This window comes from Pristiophorus japonicus, chromosome 30 (genome assembly GCF_044704955.1).
Source record: "Pristiophorus japonicus isolate sPriJap1 chromosome 30, sPriJap1.hap1, whole genome shotgun sequence".
NCBI classification, from domain to species: domain Eukaryota; kingdom Metazoa; phylum Chordata; class Chondrichthyes; family Pristiophoridae; genus Pristiophorus; species Pristiophorus japonicus.
The window spans coordinates 7,413,234-7,435,753 of record NC_092006.1 but is presented as its reverse complement, the minus strand read 5'-3'; the positions used below and the strand labels follow the sequence as shown (position 1 = coordinate 7,435,753).

The window sequence follows — 22,520 nt, the reverse complement described above, 5'->3', positions numbered from 1 at the left end:
AGTTTTTTTTTTTCCTTTTTAATCCAATGGAAGATTTGTAAACTAATTTCAAACATCAATAGGAGACAGGTTTGTAGGCACGTTATGTGCCTGAGGTCAACTGGATCCTCCTAATGTTACAAGCTCCTTGCAACAAACTGATCTCCCGTTGACTAAATTGTGATTCTTATCGGAGCAGGTTCCCTCCCTGCAGGGGACAAACGGCACTTTCATTGTATTACCAGAATGTTGTCCTGGAGATATAAACCAAGACCGTACAGAGAAAACATGAAGTACTGACTAACAGTGGCATCAATTGGCTCCCGGTTTGCACAAAGGATGTTAAATTGGTGGTGGGGGGGTTGCAAGTAGAGAATGAAAAGAAAACGGTGGTTCTTTAATTATAATTGATGAACAGACGAGTTCTTTGAGGAGCACAGTGCCTAGTAATTGCACTTCCACTCCAGTGAGTACATCAGTCAATACGTTTCAAGCTGGAACTCAAGTTACTGGAGTGCCGGGGTACCTGTGCACTGAAGAGAAGCCCGCCCACAATTTTAACACTTTGCGTGTTGCGTACCGTAACTAGGGAACGGTAGCACAGTGGCTACGTTACTGGACTAGTAATCCAGACCCTGGACATATCCATGAGACCGCGAGTTCAAATCCCACCACCGCAGTTGAATAAATCGGGAATAGAAACATAGAAAATAGGTGCAGGAGCAGGCCATTCGGCCCTTCGAGCCTGCACCCCCATTCAATATGATCATGGCTGATCATGCAACTTCAGTACCCCGTTCCTGCTTTCTCTCCATACCCCTTGATCCCTTTAGCTGTAAGGGCCACATCTAACTCCCTTTTTAAATATATCCAACGAACTGATCCCAACAACTTTCTGTGGTAGAGAATTCCACAGGTTCACAATTCTCTGAGTGAAGAAGTTTCTCCTCATCTCGCTCCTAAATGGCTTACCCCTTATCCTTAGACTGTGTCCCCTGGTTCTGGACTTCCCCAACATCAGGAACATTCTTCCTGCATCTAACCTGTCCAATCCCATCAGAATTTTATATGCTTCTATGAGATCCCCTCTCATTCTTCTAAATTCCAGTGAGTATAAGCCTAGCCAATCCAGTCTTTCTTCATATGTCAGTCCTGCCATCCCGGGAATCAGTCTGGTGAACCTTCGCTGCACTCCCTCAATAGCAAGAATGTCCTTCCTCAGATTAGGAGACCAAAACTGAACACAATACTCAAGATGTGGCCTCACCAAGGTCCTGTACAACTGCAGCAAGACCTCCCTGCTCCTATACTCCAATCCTCTCGCTATGAAGGCCAGTGTCAATAACGGTGACTGTGGAGCTACCGGATTGTCATAAAAAACCCAACTGGTTCACTAATGTCCTTTTTTAGGGAAGGAAATCTGCCGCCCTTACCCAGTCTGGCCGATATGTGACTCCAGACTCACAGCGATGTGGTTGACTCTTAACTGTCCCTCTGAATTGGCCACTGGCAAGCCCCTCTTTTCCACGAGACCTCCTACGACAAAGTCACTCTGGGATCCACCGCACGGGACTGCAGCGGTTCAAGGCGGCGGCTCACCACCACCTTCTCGAGGGCGATTAGGCCTTGCCAGTGACACCTACAACTAATGAATGAACGGATTTAATAAAAACTCCTTGTTTTCTGTGCAATTCTATGTAATAAGTGCGGCGCTTCTTCAGAGCCGCCCCTCCGACAGTGCGGCGCTCCCTCAGTACTGCGCTCGCTCTGCGCCGCCCCTCCGACAGTGCGGCGCTCACTCTGCGTCGACACTGGGAGTGTCAGCGTGGATTATGGGCTCGAGTCTCTGGAGTGGGGCTCGAACCCACGACTTGCTGACTTAGAGGCGAGACTGCTGTCCACTGAGTGACGGCTGACTTAAGTGCAGTCCTGTTATCGGGTTTATATTGTATCCTAACTGGGTGATGCATTACGGTGCAGGAATAAGACGAAGCGAGTGGGGGGAAAAGATTAACTATTCTCTCTCTCCTTCGTAAATCAAGACTCAACAGAACGTGGAAGCTGAGAGACAGAAGGTCAACTCAGCCATGCGGAACTTGCAGCAGCAGCTGGAGGAGAGCACTGAGGAGAGCTGCCACTGGAAAGAGATGTTCCAGAAAAACAGGACGGAGCTCCGCAACACAAAGCAAGAGTAGGTTCCGTTTCATTTCATCGTTGCGTCCCATTTTGGGAAAGATCTCACATCTGATTGGGTTCTTTCAAAATCTGCAATTTCCATCCATTGGGAAGATGGGATGGGCTGGGATTGTTTACTTTGCAACAGAGGAGGCTGAGGGGAGACCTTAGGCCACAGCTGGAGTACTGCGTGCAGTTCTGGTCACCGCATTGCAGGAAGACTGTGATTGTGGTGCAGAGGCGATTTACCAGGATGTTGCACTAGAGAGGGTGCAGAGGAGATTTACCAGGATGTTGCACTGGAGAGGGTACAGAGGAGATTTACCAGGATGTTGCACTGGAGAGGGTACAGAGGAGATTTACCAGGATGTTGCACTGGAGAGGGTACAGAGGAGATTTACCAGGATGTTGCACTAGAGAGGGTACAGAGGAGATTTACCAGGATGTTGCACTAGAGAGGGTGCAGAGGAGATTTACCAGGATGTTGCACTGGAGAGGGTACAGAGGAGATTTACCAGGATGTTGCACTAGAGAGGGTGCAGAGGAGACTTACCAGGATGTTGCACTGGAGAGGGTACAGAGGAGATTTACCAGGATGTTGCACTAGAGAGGGTATAGAGGAGATTTACCAGGATGTTGCCTGGATTGGAGAATATTAGCGATGAGGAAAGATTGGATAGGCTGGGGTTGTTTTCTTTGGAACAGAGGAGGCTGAGGGGAGACCTGATTGAGGTGTATAAAATTATGAGTGGCCTGGATAGAGTGGATAGGACGGACATGTTTACCTTAGCAGAGGGGTCAACAACCAGGGGGCACAGATTTCAAGTAATTGGGGAGAGGTTTAGTGGGGATTTGAGGGGAAATTCCTTCACCCAGAGGGAGGTGGGGGTCTGGGGCGGAACTCACTGCCTGAAAGGGTGGTAGAGGCAGAAACCCTCACCACATTTAAAAAGTACCTGGATGTGCACTTGAAGTGCTGTAACCTACAGGGCTACGGACCGCGAGCTGGAAAGTGGGATTCGGCTGGGTGGCTCTTTGTTGGTCGGCGCGGACACGATGGGCCGAATGGCTTCCTTCCGTGCTGTAAATTTCAACGATTCAATTGATTATTCCCACCCCCCTCCCTTTTCTCCTCTCTGGAAGATGGTACTCCCCTCTTGCGTTAGAAGATTGTGGCTTCAAGTCCCTTCCTGGGATTTGAGCGCGGAGTCTTGGCTGCCGCTCCGGTGGAGTGTTGAGGAGGGTTTGCAGTATTGTCCGATTTTGTTGTATTTCGATATGGTGCTTAAACCCCGGTGCAGCCTCCCCCTCTGTTGGGGCAGATGCTGAGATGGTGGGGATGACGAGGAGCAAAGACCATATGGAGGCTCTTCGGGAGTATGAGAGTTCCAGTGTTCCCTGTAAGCTTCACGGGGGCACAGCCGTACAGCATAAGAAATAGGAGCAGAAGTTGGCCATTCGGCCCCTTGAGCCTGCTCCGCCAGTCAATAAGGTCATGGCTGATCTTCTACCGAAACTCCACTTTCCTGCCCGATCCCCATATCCCTTGTTTCCCTTAATATCCCAAAATCTATCGATCTTTGTCTTGAAGACTGAGCATCCATAGCCCTCTGCGGTAGAGAATTCCAAAGATTCACCACCCTCTGAGTGAAACATAGAAAATAGGTGCAGGTGCAGGAGTAGGCCATTCGGCCCTTCGAGCCTGCACCACCATTCAATATGATCATGGCTGATCATGCAACATCAGTACCCCATTCTTGCTTTTTCTCCATACCCCTTGATCCCTTTAGCCGTAAGGGCCACATCTAACTCCCTCTTGAATATATCCAACGAACTGGCCTCAACAACTTTCTGTGGTAGAGAATTCCACAGGTTCACAACTCTCTGGGTGAAAAAGTTTCTCCTCATCTTGGTCCTAAATGGCTTACCCCTTATCCTTAGACTGTGACTCCTGGTTCTGGACTTCCCCAACACCGGGAACATTCCTACCTTCAATGACTGATGTACCATGAAAAAATTCCTCCTCATCTCAGTCCTAAATGGCCGAGCCCTTATCCTGAGACTGTGTGACCCCTGGTTCTAGACTCCCCAGCCCGGGGGAAACACCCTCCCTGCATCTACCCTGTCGAGCCCTGTTCGGATTTTGGGTGTTTCAATGAGATCGCCCCTCATTCTTCTAAACTTTAGGGAATATCAGCCGAGTCGACCCAATCTTTCCTCATAGGGCAATCCCCCCATCCCAGGAATCCGTCTGGTGAACCATCGTTGCACTCCCTCTATGGTAAGTATTTCCTTCCTTCGGGAAGGAGACCAAAACTGTGCACAATACTCCAGGTGCGGTCTCACCAGGGCCCGATATGATTGCAGCAGTCTATGAAGGGTGCTGCTTACAAGCCATCCTGTTGAAAATATTGCGGATGAGCGGAGAACCTAAAGGTGCAGTGCATTTAAATAACCCGGCTACGTACCCACGGTAGTATTTAGCAGGAGCGCTGAATGAGACCCAATGGAGTGGTGTGATTATTTAAAAAAAATGTATTTCCCTCTTCCAGGCTGCTGCAGATAAAGATGGAGAAGGAGGAGTACGACGAGGAGCTGCGGGATTTGCGGGATCGTTACTCCGTCATGCAGGACGAGGTGGACCACGTGAAGCGGAGCTCGGTGGACAGCATGGAAGTCGAAGCGCTTAAAAAGGTACGTGGGTTGCGGTCGCCTACGTGCTGCAAGTGCTTCAGGCGCCGTCCAATCGCGAGCACAGTGTGTGTGTGTGCGTCTGAGTGCTCAAAGCCTCCCTGATAAAGTGCAACATCCCCACCGACACCTGGGAGTCCCTGGCCCAGGACCAGTCCGCCCTAAGTGGAGGAAGTGCATCCGGGAGGGCGCTGAGCACCTCGAGTCTCGTCGCCGAGAGCGTGCAGAAACCAAGCGCAGACAGCGGAAGGAGCGTGCGGCAAACCAGTCCCCACCCTCCCCTTCCCTCAACCACTGTCTGTCCCACCTGTGACAGAGACTGTAATTCCCGTATTGGACTGTTCAGCCACCTGAGAACTCACTTTTAGAATGGAAGTAAGATTTCGAGGGACTACCTCTGGTGATGATTTATAATGCTCTGAAGTATCCAAGTCTAGGCAGTGCTGCTGTGTAGCTGATGGTAGACCTGAGTGACTCTCCTGGATTAACTCTGTGTTCACATCTGCACTCCTCCAATTCTGCCCTCTTGCACATCCTCCCGATTTCCATCGCTCCACCATTGGTGGCCGTGCCTTCAGCTGCCTGGGCCCCAAGCTCTGGAACTCCCTCCCCAACCCTCTCCGCCTCTCCTCCTTTTAAGATGCTCCTTAAAACCTACCCCATTGACCCAAGCTTGTGGTCGCCTGTTTAAATGTCTCCTTATATGTGGCTCAATAAGAACATAAGAACATAAGAATTAGAAACAGGAGTAGGCCATCTAGCCCCTCGAGTCTGCTCCGCCATTCAAAAAGATCATGGCTGATCTGGCCGTGGACTCGGCTCCACTATCCGCCCGCTCCTCATAACACTTAATTCCCTTATTGGTTAAAAATCTTATCTATCTGTGACTTGAATACATTCAATGAGCTAACCTCAACTGCTTCCTTGGGTAGAGAATGCCACAGATTCACAACCCTCTGGAAGAAGAAATTCCTTCTCAACTCGGTTTTAAATTGGCTCCCCCATATTTTGAGGCTGTACCCCCTAGTTCTAGTCTCCCCGATCAGTGGAAACAACCTCTCTGCCTCGATCTTGTCTATCCCTTTCATTATTTTAAATGTTTTTATAAGATTACCCCTCATCCTTCTGAACTCCAACGAGTAAAGACCCAGTCTACTCAATCTATCATCATAAGGTAACCCCCTCATCTCCGGAATCAGCCTAGTGAATCGTCTCTGTACCCCCTCCAAGGCTAGTATATCCTTCCTTAAGTAAGGTGACCAAAACTGCACGCAGTACTCCAGGTGCGGCCTCACCAATACCCTGTACAGTTGCAGCAGGACTTCCCTGCTTTTGTACTCCATCCCTCTCGCAATGAAGGCCAACATTCCATTCGCCTTCCTGATTACCTGCTGCACCTGTAAACTAACTTTTTGGGATTCATGCACAAGGACCCCCAGGTCCCTCTGCACCTCAGCATGTTGTAATTTCTCCCCATTCAAATAATATTCCCTTTTACTGTTTTTTTTTTCAAGGTGGATGACCTCACATTTTCCGACATTGTATTCCATCTGCCAAACCTTAGCCCATTCGCTTAACCTATCTAAATCTCTTTGCAGCCTCTGTGTCCTCTACACAACCCGCTTTCCCACTAATCTTTGTGTCATCTGCAAATTTTGTTACACTACACTCTGTCCCCTCTTCCAGGTCATCTATGTATATTGTAAACAGTTGTGGTCCTAGCACCGATCCCTGTGGTGCACCACTAACCACCGATTTCCAGCCTGAAAAGGACCCATTTATCCCGACTCTCTGCTTTCTGTTAGCCAGCCAATTCTCGATCCATGCTAATACATTTCCTCTGACTCCGCGTACCTTTATCTTCTGCACACACCTTTTGTGTGGCACCTTATCGAATGCCTTTTGGAAATCTAAATACGCCACATCCATCGGTACACCTCAATGGAGGTTGTTCTCTTTGGAGCAGAGAAGGTTGCGAGGAGATTTGATCGAGGTGCTCAAAATCATGAGGGGTCAAGACAGAGTAGATAGAGAGAAACTGTTCCCATTGGCGGAAGGGTCGAGAAGCAGAGGACACAGATTTAAGGCGATCGGCAGAAGAACCAAAGGCGACGCAAGGGAAAACTTGTTTACGCAGCGAGTGGTTAGGATCTGAAATGCGCTGCCTGAGAGGGTGGTGGAGGCAGATGCATCTGTGGCTTTCAAAAGGGAGTTGGATAAGTACCTGAAAGAAAAAGATTTTCAGGGCTATGGGGAAAGGGTGGTGGAGTGGGACTGGCTGAAGTGCTCTTGCAGAGAGCCGGCACGGGCTCGACGGGCCGAATGGCTGCCTCAGGTGCTGGAACCGTTCTATGGTTCTAGAGTGGATACAGAGAGAATGTTTCCACTTGTGGGGAAGACCATATAACTAGAGGCCATCAATATAAGATAATCACCGAGAAATCCGATGGGAAATTCAGAAGAAGCTTCTTTACCCAGAGAGCGGTGAGAATGTGCAACTCACACAGGGAGGGGTTGAGGCGAATAGTATCGATGCATTTAAAGGGAGGTTGGACAAGCATATGAGGGAGAAGAGAATGGGGGTTATGCCGATAGATTTAGATGAGGAAAGACTGGAGGAGGCTCGAGTGGAGCATATAAATGCCGGCACGGACTGGTTGGACTGAATGACCTGTTTCTGTGCCGTATATAGTATGTCATCATCACAGACAGTCCCTCGGAATCGAGGAAGACTTGCTTCCACTCTTTTTTAAAAAAAAAAAATAAATAAAAAAAAAAAGTCCTTAGGTGGCTGAACAGTCCAATACGAGAATTACAGTGTCTGTCACAGGTGGGACAGATAGTTGTTGAGGGAAGGGGAGGGTGGGACAGGTTTGCCACACGCTCCTTCTGCTGCCTGCGCTTGGTTTCTGCACGCTCTCGGCGACAAGACTCGAGGTGCTCAGCACCCTCCCGGATGCACTTCCCCCACTTAGGGCGGAGTGGTCTTTGGCCAGGGACTCCCAGGTGTCGGTGGGGATGTTGCATTTTATCAGGGAGGCTTTGAGGGTGTCCTATCGGACTGGACAGGTTAGGTGCAGGAAGAATATTCCCGTTGTTGGGGAAGTCCAGAACCAGGAGTCACAGTCTAAGTATAAGCCATTTGGGACTGAGATGAGGAGAAACTTCTTCACTCAGAATTGTGAACCTGTAGAATTCTCTACCGCAGAGTGTTGTTGAGGCCAGTTCGTTAGATATATTCAAAAGGGAGTTAGATGTGGCCCTTACGGCTAAAGGGATCAAGGGGTATGGAGAGAAAGCAGGAATGGGGTACTGAAGTTGCATGATCAGCTATGATCATATTGAATGGTGGTGCAGGCTCGAAGGGCCAAATGGCCTGCTCCTGCACCTATTTTCTTTGTTTCTATGTAATCCTATGATGTCAAATTGTGTCTGATATAACACTACTGTGCAGTAGATTGGGACGTTTTAATGGCGGCTGTATAGCTGTGAGGAGTCGTTGCTGTTGAGAAGCAATTAGTCTGCGCTTGGACCTTCTGTTGGGTGGAACTCCCGGAAAATAAGCATGGTGACACTGAAGCAATACAGCCAGCTCCAGGCATGCAGGTCTCCTGCTGTTGGCTTCCCTCCCGAATCGGAACAGCAGGACCTGGAAGTACACCAGGGGGCATCGTAGACTCCCGAACGTAGGGCGCCTACCAATCTGCCGCAGAGTTGACGCCTTCTATTCCAGGCAGGTGAAGATGTGGACCCACACTCTGCGTGTCTGTACTCTGGAGCCCGGCAACCACAGAGCACGGCCCTTAACATAAGAACATAAGAAATAGGGACAGGAGTCGGCCATTCGGCCCCTCGAGCCTGAACCGCCATTCAATAAGATCATGGCTGATCTGATCAGCTCCACTTCCCTGCCCGCCCCCTTATTCCCTTATTGGTTAAGAAACTGTCTATCTCTCTTAAATTTATTCAATGTCCCGGCTTCCACAGCTGAGGCAGCGAATTCCACAATTTACAACCCTCTAAGAAGAAATTTCCCCTCGTCTCTGTTTTAAATGGGCGGCCCCTTATTCTAAGATCATGCCCCCTAGTTCTAGTCTCCCCCATCAGTGGAAACATCCTCTCTGCATCCACCTCGTCAAGCCCCCTCATAATCTGATACGTTTCGATAAGATCACCTCTCATTCTTCTGAATTCCAATGAGTAGAGGCCCAACCTACTCAACCTTTCTTCATAGGTCAACCTGCTCATCCCCGGAATCATCTCAGTGAACCTTCTCTGAACACGATGATATAAAAAGCGGAATATGTATCACGGGGCTCGACTTCCTGAAAAATCCCAATGTGCATTTAAACTCCGAGGAACTTGGTCGCATAAGGAATTCTAGGCACCGATCTGCATCCTGCCCTTGATTAAATCATATTTACAGCACACAAACAGCCCATTCGGCCCCACTGCTCCGTGCCGGGATTTATGCTCCACACCAGCCCCCTCCCACCCCTCTTCATCTCACCCTCTCCCCATATCCTTCTATTCCTTTCTCCCTCATGTGTTTGTCTAGCTTCCCCTTAAATGCATCGATTCTATTCGCCTCAACCCTTCCCTATGGCAGCGACTTCCACATTCTCACCACTCTCTGGGTAAAGAAGTTTCTCCTGAATTCCCCATTGGATTTATTGGTGACTTTCTGATATTTTTGGCTTTAAACTGCCCCACAATTTGTTAACGGCAATTTGTTCTTGACCAATTCAGTAGAAGTCTTTGAAGAGGTTGATTCCTGAGATGTGGGGGTTGTCATATGAAGAAAGATTGAGCAGGTTGGGCCTCTGCTCATTGGAGTTTAGAAGAATGAGATGTGATCTTATTGAAACGTGTAAGATTCTGAGGGGGCTTATCAAGGTGGATGCAGAGAGGCTGTTTCACCTCGTGAGGGCATCTAGAACTAGGGAGCATAGTTTCAGAATAAGGGGTCACCCATTTGAAACCGAAATGAGGAAGAATTTATTCTGAGGGTCGTGAATCTGTGGAATTCTCTGCCCCAGAGAGCTGTGGAGGTTGGGTCATTGGATATATTTAAGGTGGAGATAGACAGATTGTTGAGCGATAAGGGAGTTAAGGGTTATGGGGAGCGGGCGGGGAAGTGAACCTGAGTCCATGATCAGATCAGCCGTGATCTTATTGAATGGCGGAGCAGGCTCGAGGGGCCAAATGGCCGACTCCTCCTATTTCTTACGTTCTTGTGTAAGTGAGCGATTGGATAGATAAAGCAAAGGCAGTAGATACAGATGTACCAGAGTATCGTAGAATTACAGAAATTTACAGCACAGAAGGGGGCCATTTCGGCCCATCGTGTCCGAGCCGGCCGACAAAGAGCAATCCAGCCTAATCCCACTTTTCAGCTCTTGGTCCGTAGCCCTGTAGATTACGGCACTTCAAGTGCACATCCAAGTACTTTTTAAATGTGAGGGTTTCTGCCTCTACCACACTTTCAGGCAGCGACTTCCACCCCAGACCCCCACCACCCTCTGGGTGAAAAAAAAAAATCCCCTCTAAACCTCCTACCAATTACTTTAAATCTGTGCCTCCTGGTTGTTGACCTCTCTCTACTAAGGGGAATAGGTCCTTCCTATCCACTCTATCCAGGCCCCTCATAATTTTATTCACCTCAATTAAGTCTCCCCTCAGCCTCCTCTGTTCCAAGGAAAACAATAATCATTCCTCATCGCTAAAATTCTCCGGTCCAGGCAACATCCTGGTAAATCTCCTCTGTACCCTCTCCAGTGCAACATCCTGGTAAATCTCCTCAGTACCCTCCCTAGTGCAACATCCTGGTAAATCTCCTCAGTACCCTCTCTAGTGCAACATCCTGGTAAATCTCCTCTGTACCCTCTCTAGTGCAACATCCTGGTAAATTCTCCTCTGTACCCTCTGTAGTGCAACATCCTGGTAAATCTCCTCTGTACCCTCTCTAGTGCAACATCCTGGTAAATCTCCTCTGTACCCTCTCCAGTGCAACATCCTGGTAAATCTCCTCTGTACCCTCTCCAGTGCAACATCCTGGTAAATCTCCTCTGTACCCTCTCCAGTGCAACATCCTGGTAAATCTCCTCCGTACCCTCTCTCGTGCAACATCCTGGTAAATCTCCTCTGTACCCTCTAGTGCAACATCCTGGTAAATCTCCTCTGTACCCTCTCCAGTGCAACATCCTGGTAAATCTCCTCTGTACTCTCTGTAGTGCAACATCCTGGTAAATCTCCTCTGTACCCTCTCTCGTGCAACATCCTGGTAAATCTCCTCTGTACCCTCTCCAGTGCAACATCCTGGTAAATCTCCTCTGTACCCTCTCCAGTGCAACATCCTGGTAAATCTCCTCTGCACCCTCTCTAGTGCAACATCCTGGTAAATCTCCTCTGCACCCTCTCTAGTGCAACATCCTGGTAAATCTCCTCCGTACCCTCTCTAGTGCAACATCCTGGTAAATCTCCTCTGTACCCTCTCAAGTGCAACATCCTGGTAAATCTCCTCTGTACCCTCTCTAGTGCAACATCCTGGTAAATCTCCTCTGTACCCTCTCTCGTGCAACATCCTGGTAAATCTCCTCTGTACCCTCTCCAGTGCAACATCCTGGTAAATCTCCTCTGTACCCTCTCCAGTGCAACATCCTGGTAAATCTCCTCTGCACCCTCTCTAGTGCAACATCCTGGTAAATCTCCTCTGCACCCTCTCTAGTGCAACATCCTGGTAAATCTCCTCCGTACCCTCTCTAGTGCAACATCCTGGTAAATCTCCTCTGTACCCTCTCAAGTGCAACATCCTGGTAAATCTCCTCTGTACCCTCTCTCGTGCAACATCCTGGTAAATCTCCTCCGTACCCTCTCCAGTACTGATGCCTTGTGGCAGCCAATGCAAAAAAAATGATCGGGTCTTTCCCTGTTTCAGGAGCTGGCTAAAGCCAGGAAGGAAGTGCAAGAGCTGGATGGTGCCAGCCAGCACCGGGAGGCCGTTGTCCAGCGAAAAGAGCAGGAGTTGAATGCACTGAAGGGGACGCTGAGCGAGGAGGCGGATAACCGCAACCGAGCGCTGGAAAAACTGAAGCTGAGCCACCAGAAGGAGATTGAGGCACTCCGGAGGAGCTGTGACCTCATGTCGCAGGTGAGTTTAACCTGCGGCCGGTGTGTATTATCCGGTGTGTAACCGTACGAATGTCGGTGAAATCTCTCCCAATTTATTTTCTACCCATAATAAAAACCGCAAACGCTGGAGACACTCAGTGGGGTCAGGCAGCATCTGCGGAGATAGAAACATAGACATTATTTGCATTCGGTAAAATATCCTGATTGATTTTGTATTTAAACCCGACTGACTCTACTTGGATTCAAGCCTGCAGCAATAGTATTTCAAATATTGTCCCGATGTTTTCAGTTATGTTCCATTCTGTACATTGTGAGACATCAGCTATGATTAGCTAGTGTTTGTCTTAATTAAATTGATCCGTTTTAAGTTTTTCTAATTCAAATGGTGCAAAATATTGCAACCTCTTCAGCTGAGCAATTGTTTGTACCTTGCATGTTCAGTTTATAGTTATTAAGTCTACGGAGGAAAACTTTCCAGACTGTTGTACAAAAGGATGTTTGTGCAGAATTGGAGAGGAAATGTTTATGCAGTTTGTAAACAGAAATAGAAGACTGCGCCTGTGAATAAACTGAAACAATACCTCTGTTTCAAAAAAAAAAATAGAAAATAGGTGCAGGAGTAGGCCATTCGGCCCTTCGAGCCTGCACCACCATTCAATATGATCATGGCTAATCATACAACTTCAGTACCCCATTCCTGCCTTCTCTCCATACCCCTTGATCCCTTTAGCCGTAAGGGCCACATCTAACTCCCTTTTGAATATAGTCCTCTGCTGAATTCTAAATTTCTCCCAGTCCTCAGGTTTGCTGCTTTTCCTGGCCAATTTATATGCCTCTTCCTTGGATTTAACACTATCCTTAATTTCCCTTGTTAGCCACGATTGAGTCACCTTCCCCATTTTATTTTTACTCCAGACAGGGATGTACAATTGTTGAAGTTCATCCATGTGATCTTTAAATGTCTGCCATTGCCTATCCACCGTCAATCCTTTTAAGTATCATTCGCCAGTCTATTCCAGCCAGTTCATGTCTCATACCATCGAAGTTAATTTTCTTGAAGTTTAGAACCCTAGTCTCTGAATTAACTGTGTCACTCTCCATCTTAATGAAGAATTCTACCATATTATGATCACTCTTCCCCAAAGGGCCTTGCACAACAAGATTGCTAATTAATCCCCTCTCATTACACAAGAGTTGACGTTTCAGGTCGGTGACCCTTTGTCAGAACTCGAAGAAGTCACAGGTTTTTAAGCAGTCTAGGGGAAGGGGGAAGAAAGATCAAGAGGGAAGGTCTGTGATGGGGTGGGAGGCAGGAGAGATTAGAGAGACAAAAGTGATGATGGTGCAAGGCAAAAATGAGATGGTAATGGGACAAGTTCAGAAACAAATGGCAAGTCTAGATAGGATGTAAATGGGAATGGAAGAATCGGCAACAACTGCCGTGGGGAAAAAAGTAGGGGCAGAGGTGTTTTGGTCTGAAATTGTTGAACTCGATGTTGTGTCCAGAAGGCTATAAAGTGCCTAAACGAAAGATGAGATGCTGTTCCTCGAGCTTGCGTTGGGTCATTGAATATATTTAAGGTAGAAATAGTCATATTTTGAATGATACGGGAGTAAATGCATGGCAGATGCAGTATAATGTGGATAAATGTGAGGTTATCCACTTTGGCGGCAAAAACAGAAAGGCAGAATATTATCTGAATGGCAACAGATTAGGAAAAGGGGAGGTGCAACGAGACCTTTGGGTGTCATGGTACATCAGTCATTGAAAGTTGGCATGCAGGTACAGCAGGCAGTGAAGAAGACAAATGGTATGTTGGCCTTCATAGTGAGAGGATTTGAGTAGAGGAGCAGGGAGGTCTTACTGCAGTTGTACAGGGTCTTGGTGAGGCCTCACCTGGAATATTGTGTTCAGTTGTAGCCTCATAATCTGAGGAAGGACATTCTTGCGATTGAGGGAGTACAGCGAAGGTTCACCAGACTGATTCCTGGGATGGCAGGACTGACACATGAGGAGAGACTGGATTGACTGGGCCTGTATTCACTGGAGTTTAGAAGAATAGAAACATAGAAACATAGAAAATAGGTGCAGGAGTAGGCCATTCGGCACTTCTAGCCTGCACCGCCATTCAATGAGTTCATGGCTGAACATGCAACTTCAGTACCATATTCCTGCTTTCTCGCCATACCCCTTGATCCCCCTAGTAGTAAGGACTTCATCCAACTCCTTTTTGAATATATTTAGTGAATTGGCCTCAACAACTTTCTGTGGTAGAGAATTCCACAGTTTCACCACTCTCTGGGTGAAGAAGTTTCTCCTCATCTCAGTCCTAAATGGCTTACCCCTTATCCTTAGACTGTGTCCCCTGGTTCTGGACTTCCCCAACATTGGGAACATTCTTCCTGCATCTAACCTGTCTAAACCCATCAGAATTTTAAACATTTCTATGAGGTCCCCTCTCATTCTTCTGAACTCCAGTGAATACAAGCCCAGTTGATCCAGTCTTTCTTGATAGGTCAGTCCCGCCATCCCGAGAATCAGTCTGGTGAACCTTCGCTGCACTCACTCAATAGCAAGAATGTCCTTCCTCAGGTTAGGAGACCAAAACTGTACACAATACTCCAGGTGTGGCCTCACCAAGGCCCTGTACAACTGTAGCAACACCTCCCTGCCCCTGTACTCAAATCCCCTTGCTATGAAGGCCAACATGCCATTTGCTTTCTTAACCGCCTGCTGTACCTGCATGCCAACCTTCAATGACTGATGTACCATGACACCCAGGTCTCATTGCACCTCCCCTTTTCCTAATCTGTCACCATTCAGATAATAGTCTGTCTCTCTGTTTTTACCACCAAAGTGGATAACCTCACATTTATCCATATTATACTTCATCTGCCATGCATTTGCCCACTCACCTAACCTATCCAAGTCACTCTGCAGCCTCATAGCATCCTCCTCGCGGCTCACACTGCCACCCAACTTAGTGTCATCCGCAAATTTGGAGATGCTATATTTAATCCCCTCGTCTAAATCATTAATGTACAGTGTAAACAGCTGGGGCCCCAGCACAGAACCTTGTGGTACCCCACTAGTCACTGCCTGCCATTCTGAAAAGTCCCCATTTACTCCTACTCTTTGCTTCCTGTCTGACAACCAGTTCTCAATCCATGTCAGCACACTACCCCCAATCTCGTGCTTTAACTTTGCACATCAATCTCTTGTGTGGGACCTTGTCGAAAGCCTTCTGAAAGTCCAAATACACCACATCAACTGGTTCTCCCTTGTCCACTCTACTGGAAACATCCTCAAAAAATTCCAGAAGATTTGTCAAGCATGATTTCCCTTTCACAAATCCATGCTGACTTGGACCTATCATGTCACCTCTTTCCAAATGCGCTGTTATGACATCCTTAATAATTGATTCCATCATTTTACCCACGACCGATGTCAGGCTGACTGGTCTATAATTCCCTGTTTCCTCTCTCCCTCCTTTTTTTAAAAAGTGGGGTTACATTGGCTACCATCCACTCGATAGGAACTGATCCAGATTCAATGGAATGTTGGAAAATGACTGTCAATGCATCCGCTATTTCCAAGGCCACCTCCTTAAGTACTCTGGGATGCCGTCCATCAGGCCCTGGGGATTTATCGGCCTTCAATCCCATCAATTTCCCCAACACAATTTCCCGACTAATAAGGATTTCCCTCAGTTCCTCCTCCTTACTAGATCCTCTGACCCCTTTTATATCCGGAAGGTTGTTTGTGTCCTCCTTAGTGAATACCGAACCAAAGTACTTGTTCAATTGGTCCGCCATTTCTCTCTTCCCCATTATGACTTCCCCTGATTCTGACTGCAGGGGACCTACGTTTTGTCTTTACTAACCTTTTTTCTCTTTACATATCTGTAGAAACTTTTGCAATTCGTCTTAATGTTCCCTGCAAGCTTCTTCTCGTACTCCATTTTCCCTGCCCTAATCAAACCCTTTGTCCTCCTCTGCTGAGTTCTAAATTTCTCCCAGTCCCTGGGTTCGCTGCTATTTCTGGCCAATTTGTATGCCACTTCCTTGGCTTTAATACTATCCCTGATTTCCCTTGATAGCCACGGTTGAGCCACCTTCCCTTTTTTATTTTTACGCCAGACAGGAATGTACAATTGCTGTAGTTCATCCATGCGGTCTCTAAATGTCTGCCATTGCCCATCCACAGTCAACCCCTTAAGTATCATTCGCCAATCTATCCTAGCCAATTCACACCTCATACCTTCAAAGTTAGCCTTCTTCAAGTTCTGGACCATGGTCTCTGAATTAACTGTTTCATTCTCCATCCTAATGCAGAATTCCACCATATTATGGTCACTCTTCCCCAAGGGGCCTCGCACAACGAGATTGCTAATTAATCCTCTTTCATTACACAACACCCAGTCTAAGATGGCCTCCCCCCTCGTTGGTTCCTCGACATATTGGTCTAGAAAACCATCTCTTATGCACTCCAGGAAATCCTCCTCCACCGTATTGCTTCCAGTTTGGTTAGCCCAATCTATGTGCATATTAAAGTCACCCATTATAACTGCTGCACCTTTATTGCATGCACCCCTAATTTCCTGTTTGATGCCCTCCCCAACATCACTACTCCTGTTTGGAGGTCTGTACACAACTCCCACTAATGTTTTTTGCCCTTTGGTGTTCTGCAGCTCTACCCATATAGATTCCACATCATCCAAGCTAATGTCCTTCTTAACTATTGCATTAATCTCCTCCTTAACCAGCAATGCTACCCCACCTCCTTTTCCTTTTATTCTATCCTTCCTGAATGTTGAATACCCCTGGATGTTGAGTTCCCAGCCCTGATCATCCTGGAGCCACGTCTCCGTAATCCCAATCACATCATATTTGTTAACATCTATTTGCACAGTTAATTCATCCACCTTATTACGGATACTCCTTGCATTAAGACGCAAAGCCTTCAGGCTTGTTTTTTTAACACCCTTTGTCCTTTTAGAATTTTGCTGTACAGTGGCCCTTTTTGTTCTTTGCCTTGGGTTTTTCTGCCCTCCACTTTTCCTCATCTCCTTTCTGTCTTTTGCTTTTGTCTCCTTTTTGTTTCCCTCTGTCTCCCTGCATTGGTTCCCATCCCCCTGCCATATTAGTTTAAATCCTCCCCAACAGCACTAGCAAACACTCCCCCTAGGACATTGGTTCCGGTCCTGCCCAGGTGCAGACCGTCCGGTTTGTACTGGTCCCACCTCCCCCAGAACCGGTTCCAATGCCCCAGGAATGAGAGGGGATCTCATAGAAACATATAAAATTCTGACGGGATTGGACAGATTAGATTCAGGAAGAATGTTCCCGATGTTGGGGAAGTCCAGAACCAGGGGTCACAGTCTAAGGATAAGGGGTAAGCCATTTAGGACCAAGATGTGAAGAAACTTCTTCACCTAGAGAGTTGTTAACCTGTGAAATTCTCTACCACAGAGTTGTTGATGCCAGTTCGTTAGATGTACTCGGGAGGGAGTTAGATGTGGCCCTTATGGCTAAAGGGATCGGGGATGGAGAGAAAGCAGGAAAGGGGTACTGAGTTGAATGATCAGCCATGATCTTATTGAATGGTGGTGCAGGCTCGAAGGGCCGAATGGCCTGCTCCTGCACCTATTTTCTATGTTTCTATGTTTCAAGGGTTACGGGGAGCAGGCAGGGAAGTGGAGTTGAGGCCAAGATCAGATCAGCCGTGGTCTTATTGAATGGCGGAGCAGGCTCGAGGGGCCGAATAAGAAATAGGGACATAAGAAATAGGAGCAGGGATAGGCCATACGGCCCCTCGAGCCTGCGATTGGCCAACTCCTGCTCCTAGTTCTTATGTTGGACCGAGGACGGAGAGGTCAGAGCGGGAGTGGAGCGGAGAATTAAAGTGACAGGCGACCGGAAGCTCAAGGGCGTGCTCACGGACTGAACGGAGGTGTTCCACCAAGCGGTCGCCCAATCTGCGTTCGGTCTTCCCAATGTGGAGGAGACGGCGTCGTGCTAAGTTAGCTGTTTCGCTCGGAAGGGGCGTTTGGGGCCCCCGGACAGTGGGAAGGGAGGACTAAAAGGGCATCCCCTTTCACAGCTGCATCCCTTTCCTCATTTTGGGCTTTTTAAAATTTTCTACCCAGTCGGGCAATGCTCACTTGATGGCATTCTTGGCTCCGAGTCAGAAGGGATGTGGGCACGGGCTCCACTCCAGGACGCAGGGACATCATGCACGCTGTTGCCCACAGTGCAGTGGTGCAGTCCTTCAATGGAGACATTTAAACTAAGGGCCCTGTTCCGGCGGGCGCTAAAGATCCCGTGCTTGTCGTCGAAGAAGACTAGGGTGGTCTTCATGTCCTGTTCGGACATTCGTCCCTCTGCAAGTCCCACCGCGGCTGAATATTCATCGCATCCCCGTTTGCGGGATCTTGCTGCTCGCAAAATGGCTGCCACGTTTGCCTTTTATCGTAGCAGACTGCTGCGGTTCAAGATGGCGGTTCACCACCACCTTCTCGAGGGCAATTAGGGATGGGCAATAAATGCCGGCCTTGCCAGCGATGCCCACATCTCCCGATCGAATTTAAAAACAAAAAGCAAATTAATCCAGTCACCCAGCTCTACAACGTAAAGAAGTAACAGTGGGCCATACGGCCCCTCGAGCCTGCTCCGCCATTCAGTGAGATCACGGCTGTACCAACTTCCGAGCTCCTCCAATTCTGATCTCTCGAGCATCCCCCCCCAATTTCCATCGCTCCACCATCGCCGGCTGTGCCTTCAGCTGCCTGGAGCCCTGAGCTCTGGAATTCCCTCCCTAAACCCCTCTTCCTCTCTCTCTCTCTCCTCCTCGAATAGAAAGATTAGATGCTGTTTCTCGAGCTTACGTTGGGCTCCGTCAGGACAAGTTTGGTCATTGAATATATTCGTGGAGATACAGATTTTTGAACGATAAGGGAGTCGATAAGGGAGGGTTATGGAGAGCGGAATGGGAAGTGGAGCTGAGGCCAAGATCGGATCAGCCATGGTCTTATTGAATGGCAGAGCAGGCTCGAGGGGCCAAATGGCCGACTCCTGCTCCTGATTCTTATGTTAGGCTGAATTCCTTCTTGGTGCCTTTCAATAGTAATGTTTGGGTTCAGAGACAGGGGAGCAAGGATCTCGCCTGTTCCCCTGCACTGTGGCATAACCAGGTGGTGTATTGAGACCCCCGGTGGAGCGAGAGCGGTCCGTCCTTTGACCAGATATTGAAGCAAATGTCCGCAAGCGTGCAAAAAAAAAAAAAAAATTGAAAATGGCTTTATCCCTTCCGCAGGACAAACTAAACCTGGAGAACGAAAAGGGCGCTACGGAGCAGGCGAGGAAAGCGGCAGATTCTTCACTCAAGCAGCTGAGGCAGGACAACGAGGACCTGAAGAGGAGGGTTTCCCAGATGGACTTCCAGATGGGAGAGTCCAAGGACATGGTGGAGGAGCTGCAAAGCTCTGAGTCGAGGCTAAAAGACAAGATGGCCAGGATCGAGGTAATTCCACAGCAGCAAATCTGTCAGCAGGGTTCGATGTGGGCCACCCCAATGGAATTGCTCCTCATCTCAATTGTAATGGGTTATTTTATAAGAATTAGGAGCAGGAGTTGGCCTTTCGGCCCCTCGGGCCTGCTCCGCCATTCTCATGAGATCATGGCCGATCTTCGCCCTCAACTCCACTTTCCTGCCCTGTCCTCATCCCTCGATTCCCTTAACATCCAAAAATATATCGATCTCTGTCTTGAAGACTGAGCCTCCACAGCCCTCTGGGGGCAGAGAATTCCAAAGATTCACCACCCTCTGAGTGAAGAAGTTTCTCCTCGCTAGTTACAGCCTGCCAATCCTTTCCTGATATGTATACCCTCGCATTTCTGCTATCATCCTTGTAAATCATCTCTCCACCCTCTCCGGTGCCCCATCATAAGAAATAGGAGCAGGAGTGGGCCATACGGCCCCTCGAGCCTGCTCCGCCATTCAATAAGATCATGGCTGATCCGATCATGGACACCGCTCCACTTCCCCGCCCGCTCCCTTATTCCCTTATCGGTTAAGAAACTGTCTACCTCTGTCTTAAATTTATTCAATGTCCCGGCTTCCACAGCTCTCTGAGGCAGCGAGTTCCACCGATTTACAACCCTCTGAGAGAAGAAATTCCTCCTCATCTCAGTTTTAAATGGGTGGCCCCTAGTTCTAGTTTCCCCCATCAGTGGAAACATCCTCTCTGCATCCTTTGTATAAAATGGCGACCGGAACACTGCACAGAACACCCAAGTGTGGTCTAACCAAGGTTCAGCCCCCTTTAAGGCCACAGAGCCCCAGTGCTGTTAAGGAAACACAGGAGGAGGTCAGGATTTAGTTTGCAGACTGGACGATGCTTTGTTAATTCATCATCATCGAACGAGGATGACTTGCTTCCACGAGTTCACAGATGTTTCGATGAAGGACCCGATGTTCCAGTCCTGAACTCCATCATGAAAGGTGGAAGATGCCTGTGGGTGGATTTTTTTTTAACGTGGGGTGACCGTTGCTCACCAGCCACCACACGGGCTTGACAGAGCGAGGTCTTGGTCCAGTGGCAAAGGTTAACCAGGAGACCCATCTCTGCTGCACGCACCTAGTGCGCCCACATATCGCACGGTGTGGGCTGGGCCCGTGCTGCCCCTGTGCCCTCGGCTCTTCTGGGCCCCGTGCCCTCATTCGCCGCACCTCCGTCACGGTCCCTCGCCATTCCTCCGCCATAAACATTCACTGCATCTCGCCACTCATCCGTCCCAACCTTCCCATTCCTGTACCTGGGCTCTGCCGATGTTTCTGCCCACGTTCCAAAACGGCGACCAGCTACAGAAAACGCTGCAATCCAATGCTCTAACATTGAGAGTGACCTTGGCTGGCCAAGCAGCAAGAACCTTACCAGCGCTCTGTGCTGGTTGTATGTTTAGTTTTTAACGGGTTAAACTCTGGCAGTGCACCTGTACACAGTTGAGGATTCTAAACCTTACCACTACATAAGCAGTTGTTAATTATAGGCTCCAAGTCAACAAACTGGTTTTTGTGTAAGCAGAGCAGTAGTTGGGTATCCTGCCAGCCTATTGTGACATTAGCCCCCCCTCCCTCCCTCCCAGCCGCGAGGGGAAGTGGGGGTCGAGGGGGTGGGGGGAGGAAGTGAGCGGAGGCAGAGTGTTGTCGACTACACAATCGGGGCGACAGCAGGAGTCTCCCAAGACTTGCTTCAGCCCCCGGTCAACCAACAAACAACTCCACTGCTATTTAAAATTACTGCCTATTTAAAACGTTTCAGTTTTTGAGGCCATGGCCCTGTTACCTCTTTAGGGGTTCCTGCAACAGATAACATTTCTCTTTTCGGATGAGACGTTAAACCAAGGCCCCCCCCCCATCTGCCCCCCCTGGTGGACGTAAAAGATCCCAGGGCAACTATTTCAAAGATGAGCAGGAGGGAGTTCACCTCCGGTCTCCTGGTCAATATTTCTACCTCAATCGCAGCATCACTAAAAGCCGATGATCTGGTCACTATCACTTGCTGGAGAGATTGGTGAAGCAGAGAGGAGATTTAGTGGAAGTGTGAGCCTAGACAGAGAAGTCTGTGTCTCTGTGTGTGTGCCTCTGTCCTGTGTGTGTGTGTGTCCGTGTGTTAGTCTCTGTTCTGAGTATGTGTGTTTGTGAAATATAACCCCACAGTGCTGGAAACACTCAGCAAGCAATAGATTTTTGTTGGGTAAGGAAGATTAAGGATTGCGGAACCAAGGTGGGTGGATGGAGTTAAGATACAGGTTCAGCCGCAGTCTCATTGAATGGCGGGTCAGGCTCCGATGGGCTGTACCATTCCCTACTTTGAGTATGTGAAATACATCGTGACTCTTCTGTATGTTTGCAAGGTGGAGCGAAAGCAAATGGAGCAGTCCCTGGGAGAGGCTACGGACCAGGAGCAGGAGATCGCTGTTGCCAAGAGAGCATTGGAGAACCGTCTAGAGGAAACCCAGGTACAACACGGTTTTATTACTTGTGCGGTGAAGTTTAATTTCTGCCATTCAGTTAATACCAGTGTATTTGCTGTACAGTCTGCGGGCTTCTGCTGTGGCCTCCTAGGTCCATGCCCGGCCTTTCCTACTCCACCAGCTGTCGTAACGGTTGTAGAATGTCAGTCGTGGCTCAGTGGGTGGCACATTCACCTGAGCCAGAAAGTTGAGAGTTCAAGTCCCACTCCAGGAACTTGAGCACATAATCTAGGCTGACAATCCCAGTGCCAGTGCTGAGGGAGCGCGCCGTGCTGTCGGAGGGGCGGTGCTGAGGGAGCGCGCCGCGCTGTCGGAGGGGCGGTGCTGAGGGAGCGCCGCACTGTCGGAGGGGCGGTGCTGAGGGAGCGCCGCACTGTCGGAGGGGCAGTGCTGAGGGAGCGCCGCACTGTCGGAGGGGCAGTGCTGAGGGAGCGTGCCGCGCTGTCGGAGGGGCGGTGCTGAGGGAGGGCGCCGCGCTGTCGGAGGGGCGGTGCTGAGGGAGGGCG

At 48.8% G+C, this 22,520-nt stretch overlaps 1 protein-coding gene across 3 annotated transcripts in view; it reads left to right on the top strand.

Annotated features, from left to right (window-relative positions):
* The window catches only part of cgnb (cingulin b), a 137,729-nt gene that overhangs the window by 71,778 nt on the left and 43,431 nt on the right, over positions 1 to 22,520 (top strand). For all 3 annotated transcript variants that reach the window (XM_070868619.1, XM_070868620.1, XM_070868621.1), the window contains 5 exons: positions 2,022 to 2,170; positions 4,707 to 4,848; positions 11,783 to 11,995; positions 19,292 to 19,498; positions 21,895 to 21,999. In XM_070868619.1, the coding sequence (XP_070724720.1) occupies positions 2,022 to 2,170; positions 4,707 to 4,848; positions 11,783 to 11,995; positions 19,292 to 19,498; positions 21,895 to 21,999 (816 nt within the window). The remainder of the gene's footprint in view (positions 1 to 2,021; positions 2,171 to 4,706; positions 4,849 to 11,782; positions 11,996 to 19,291; positions 19,499 to 21,894; positions 22,000 to 22,520) is intronic.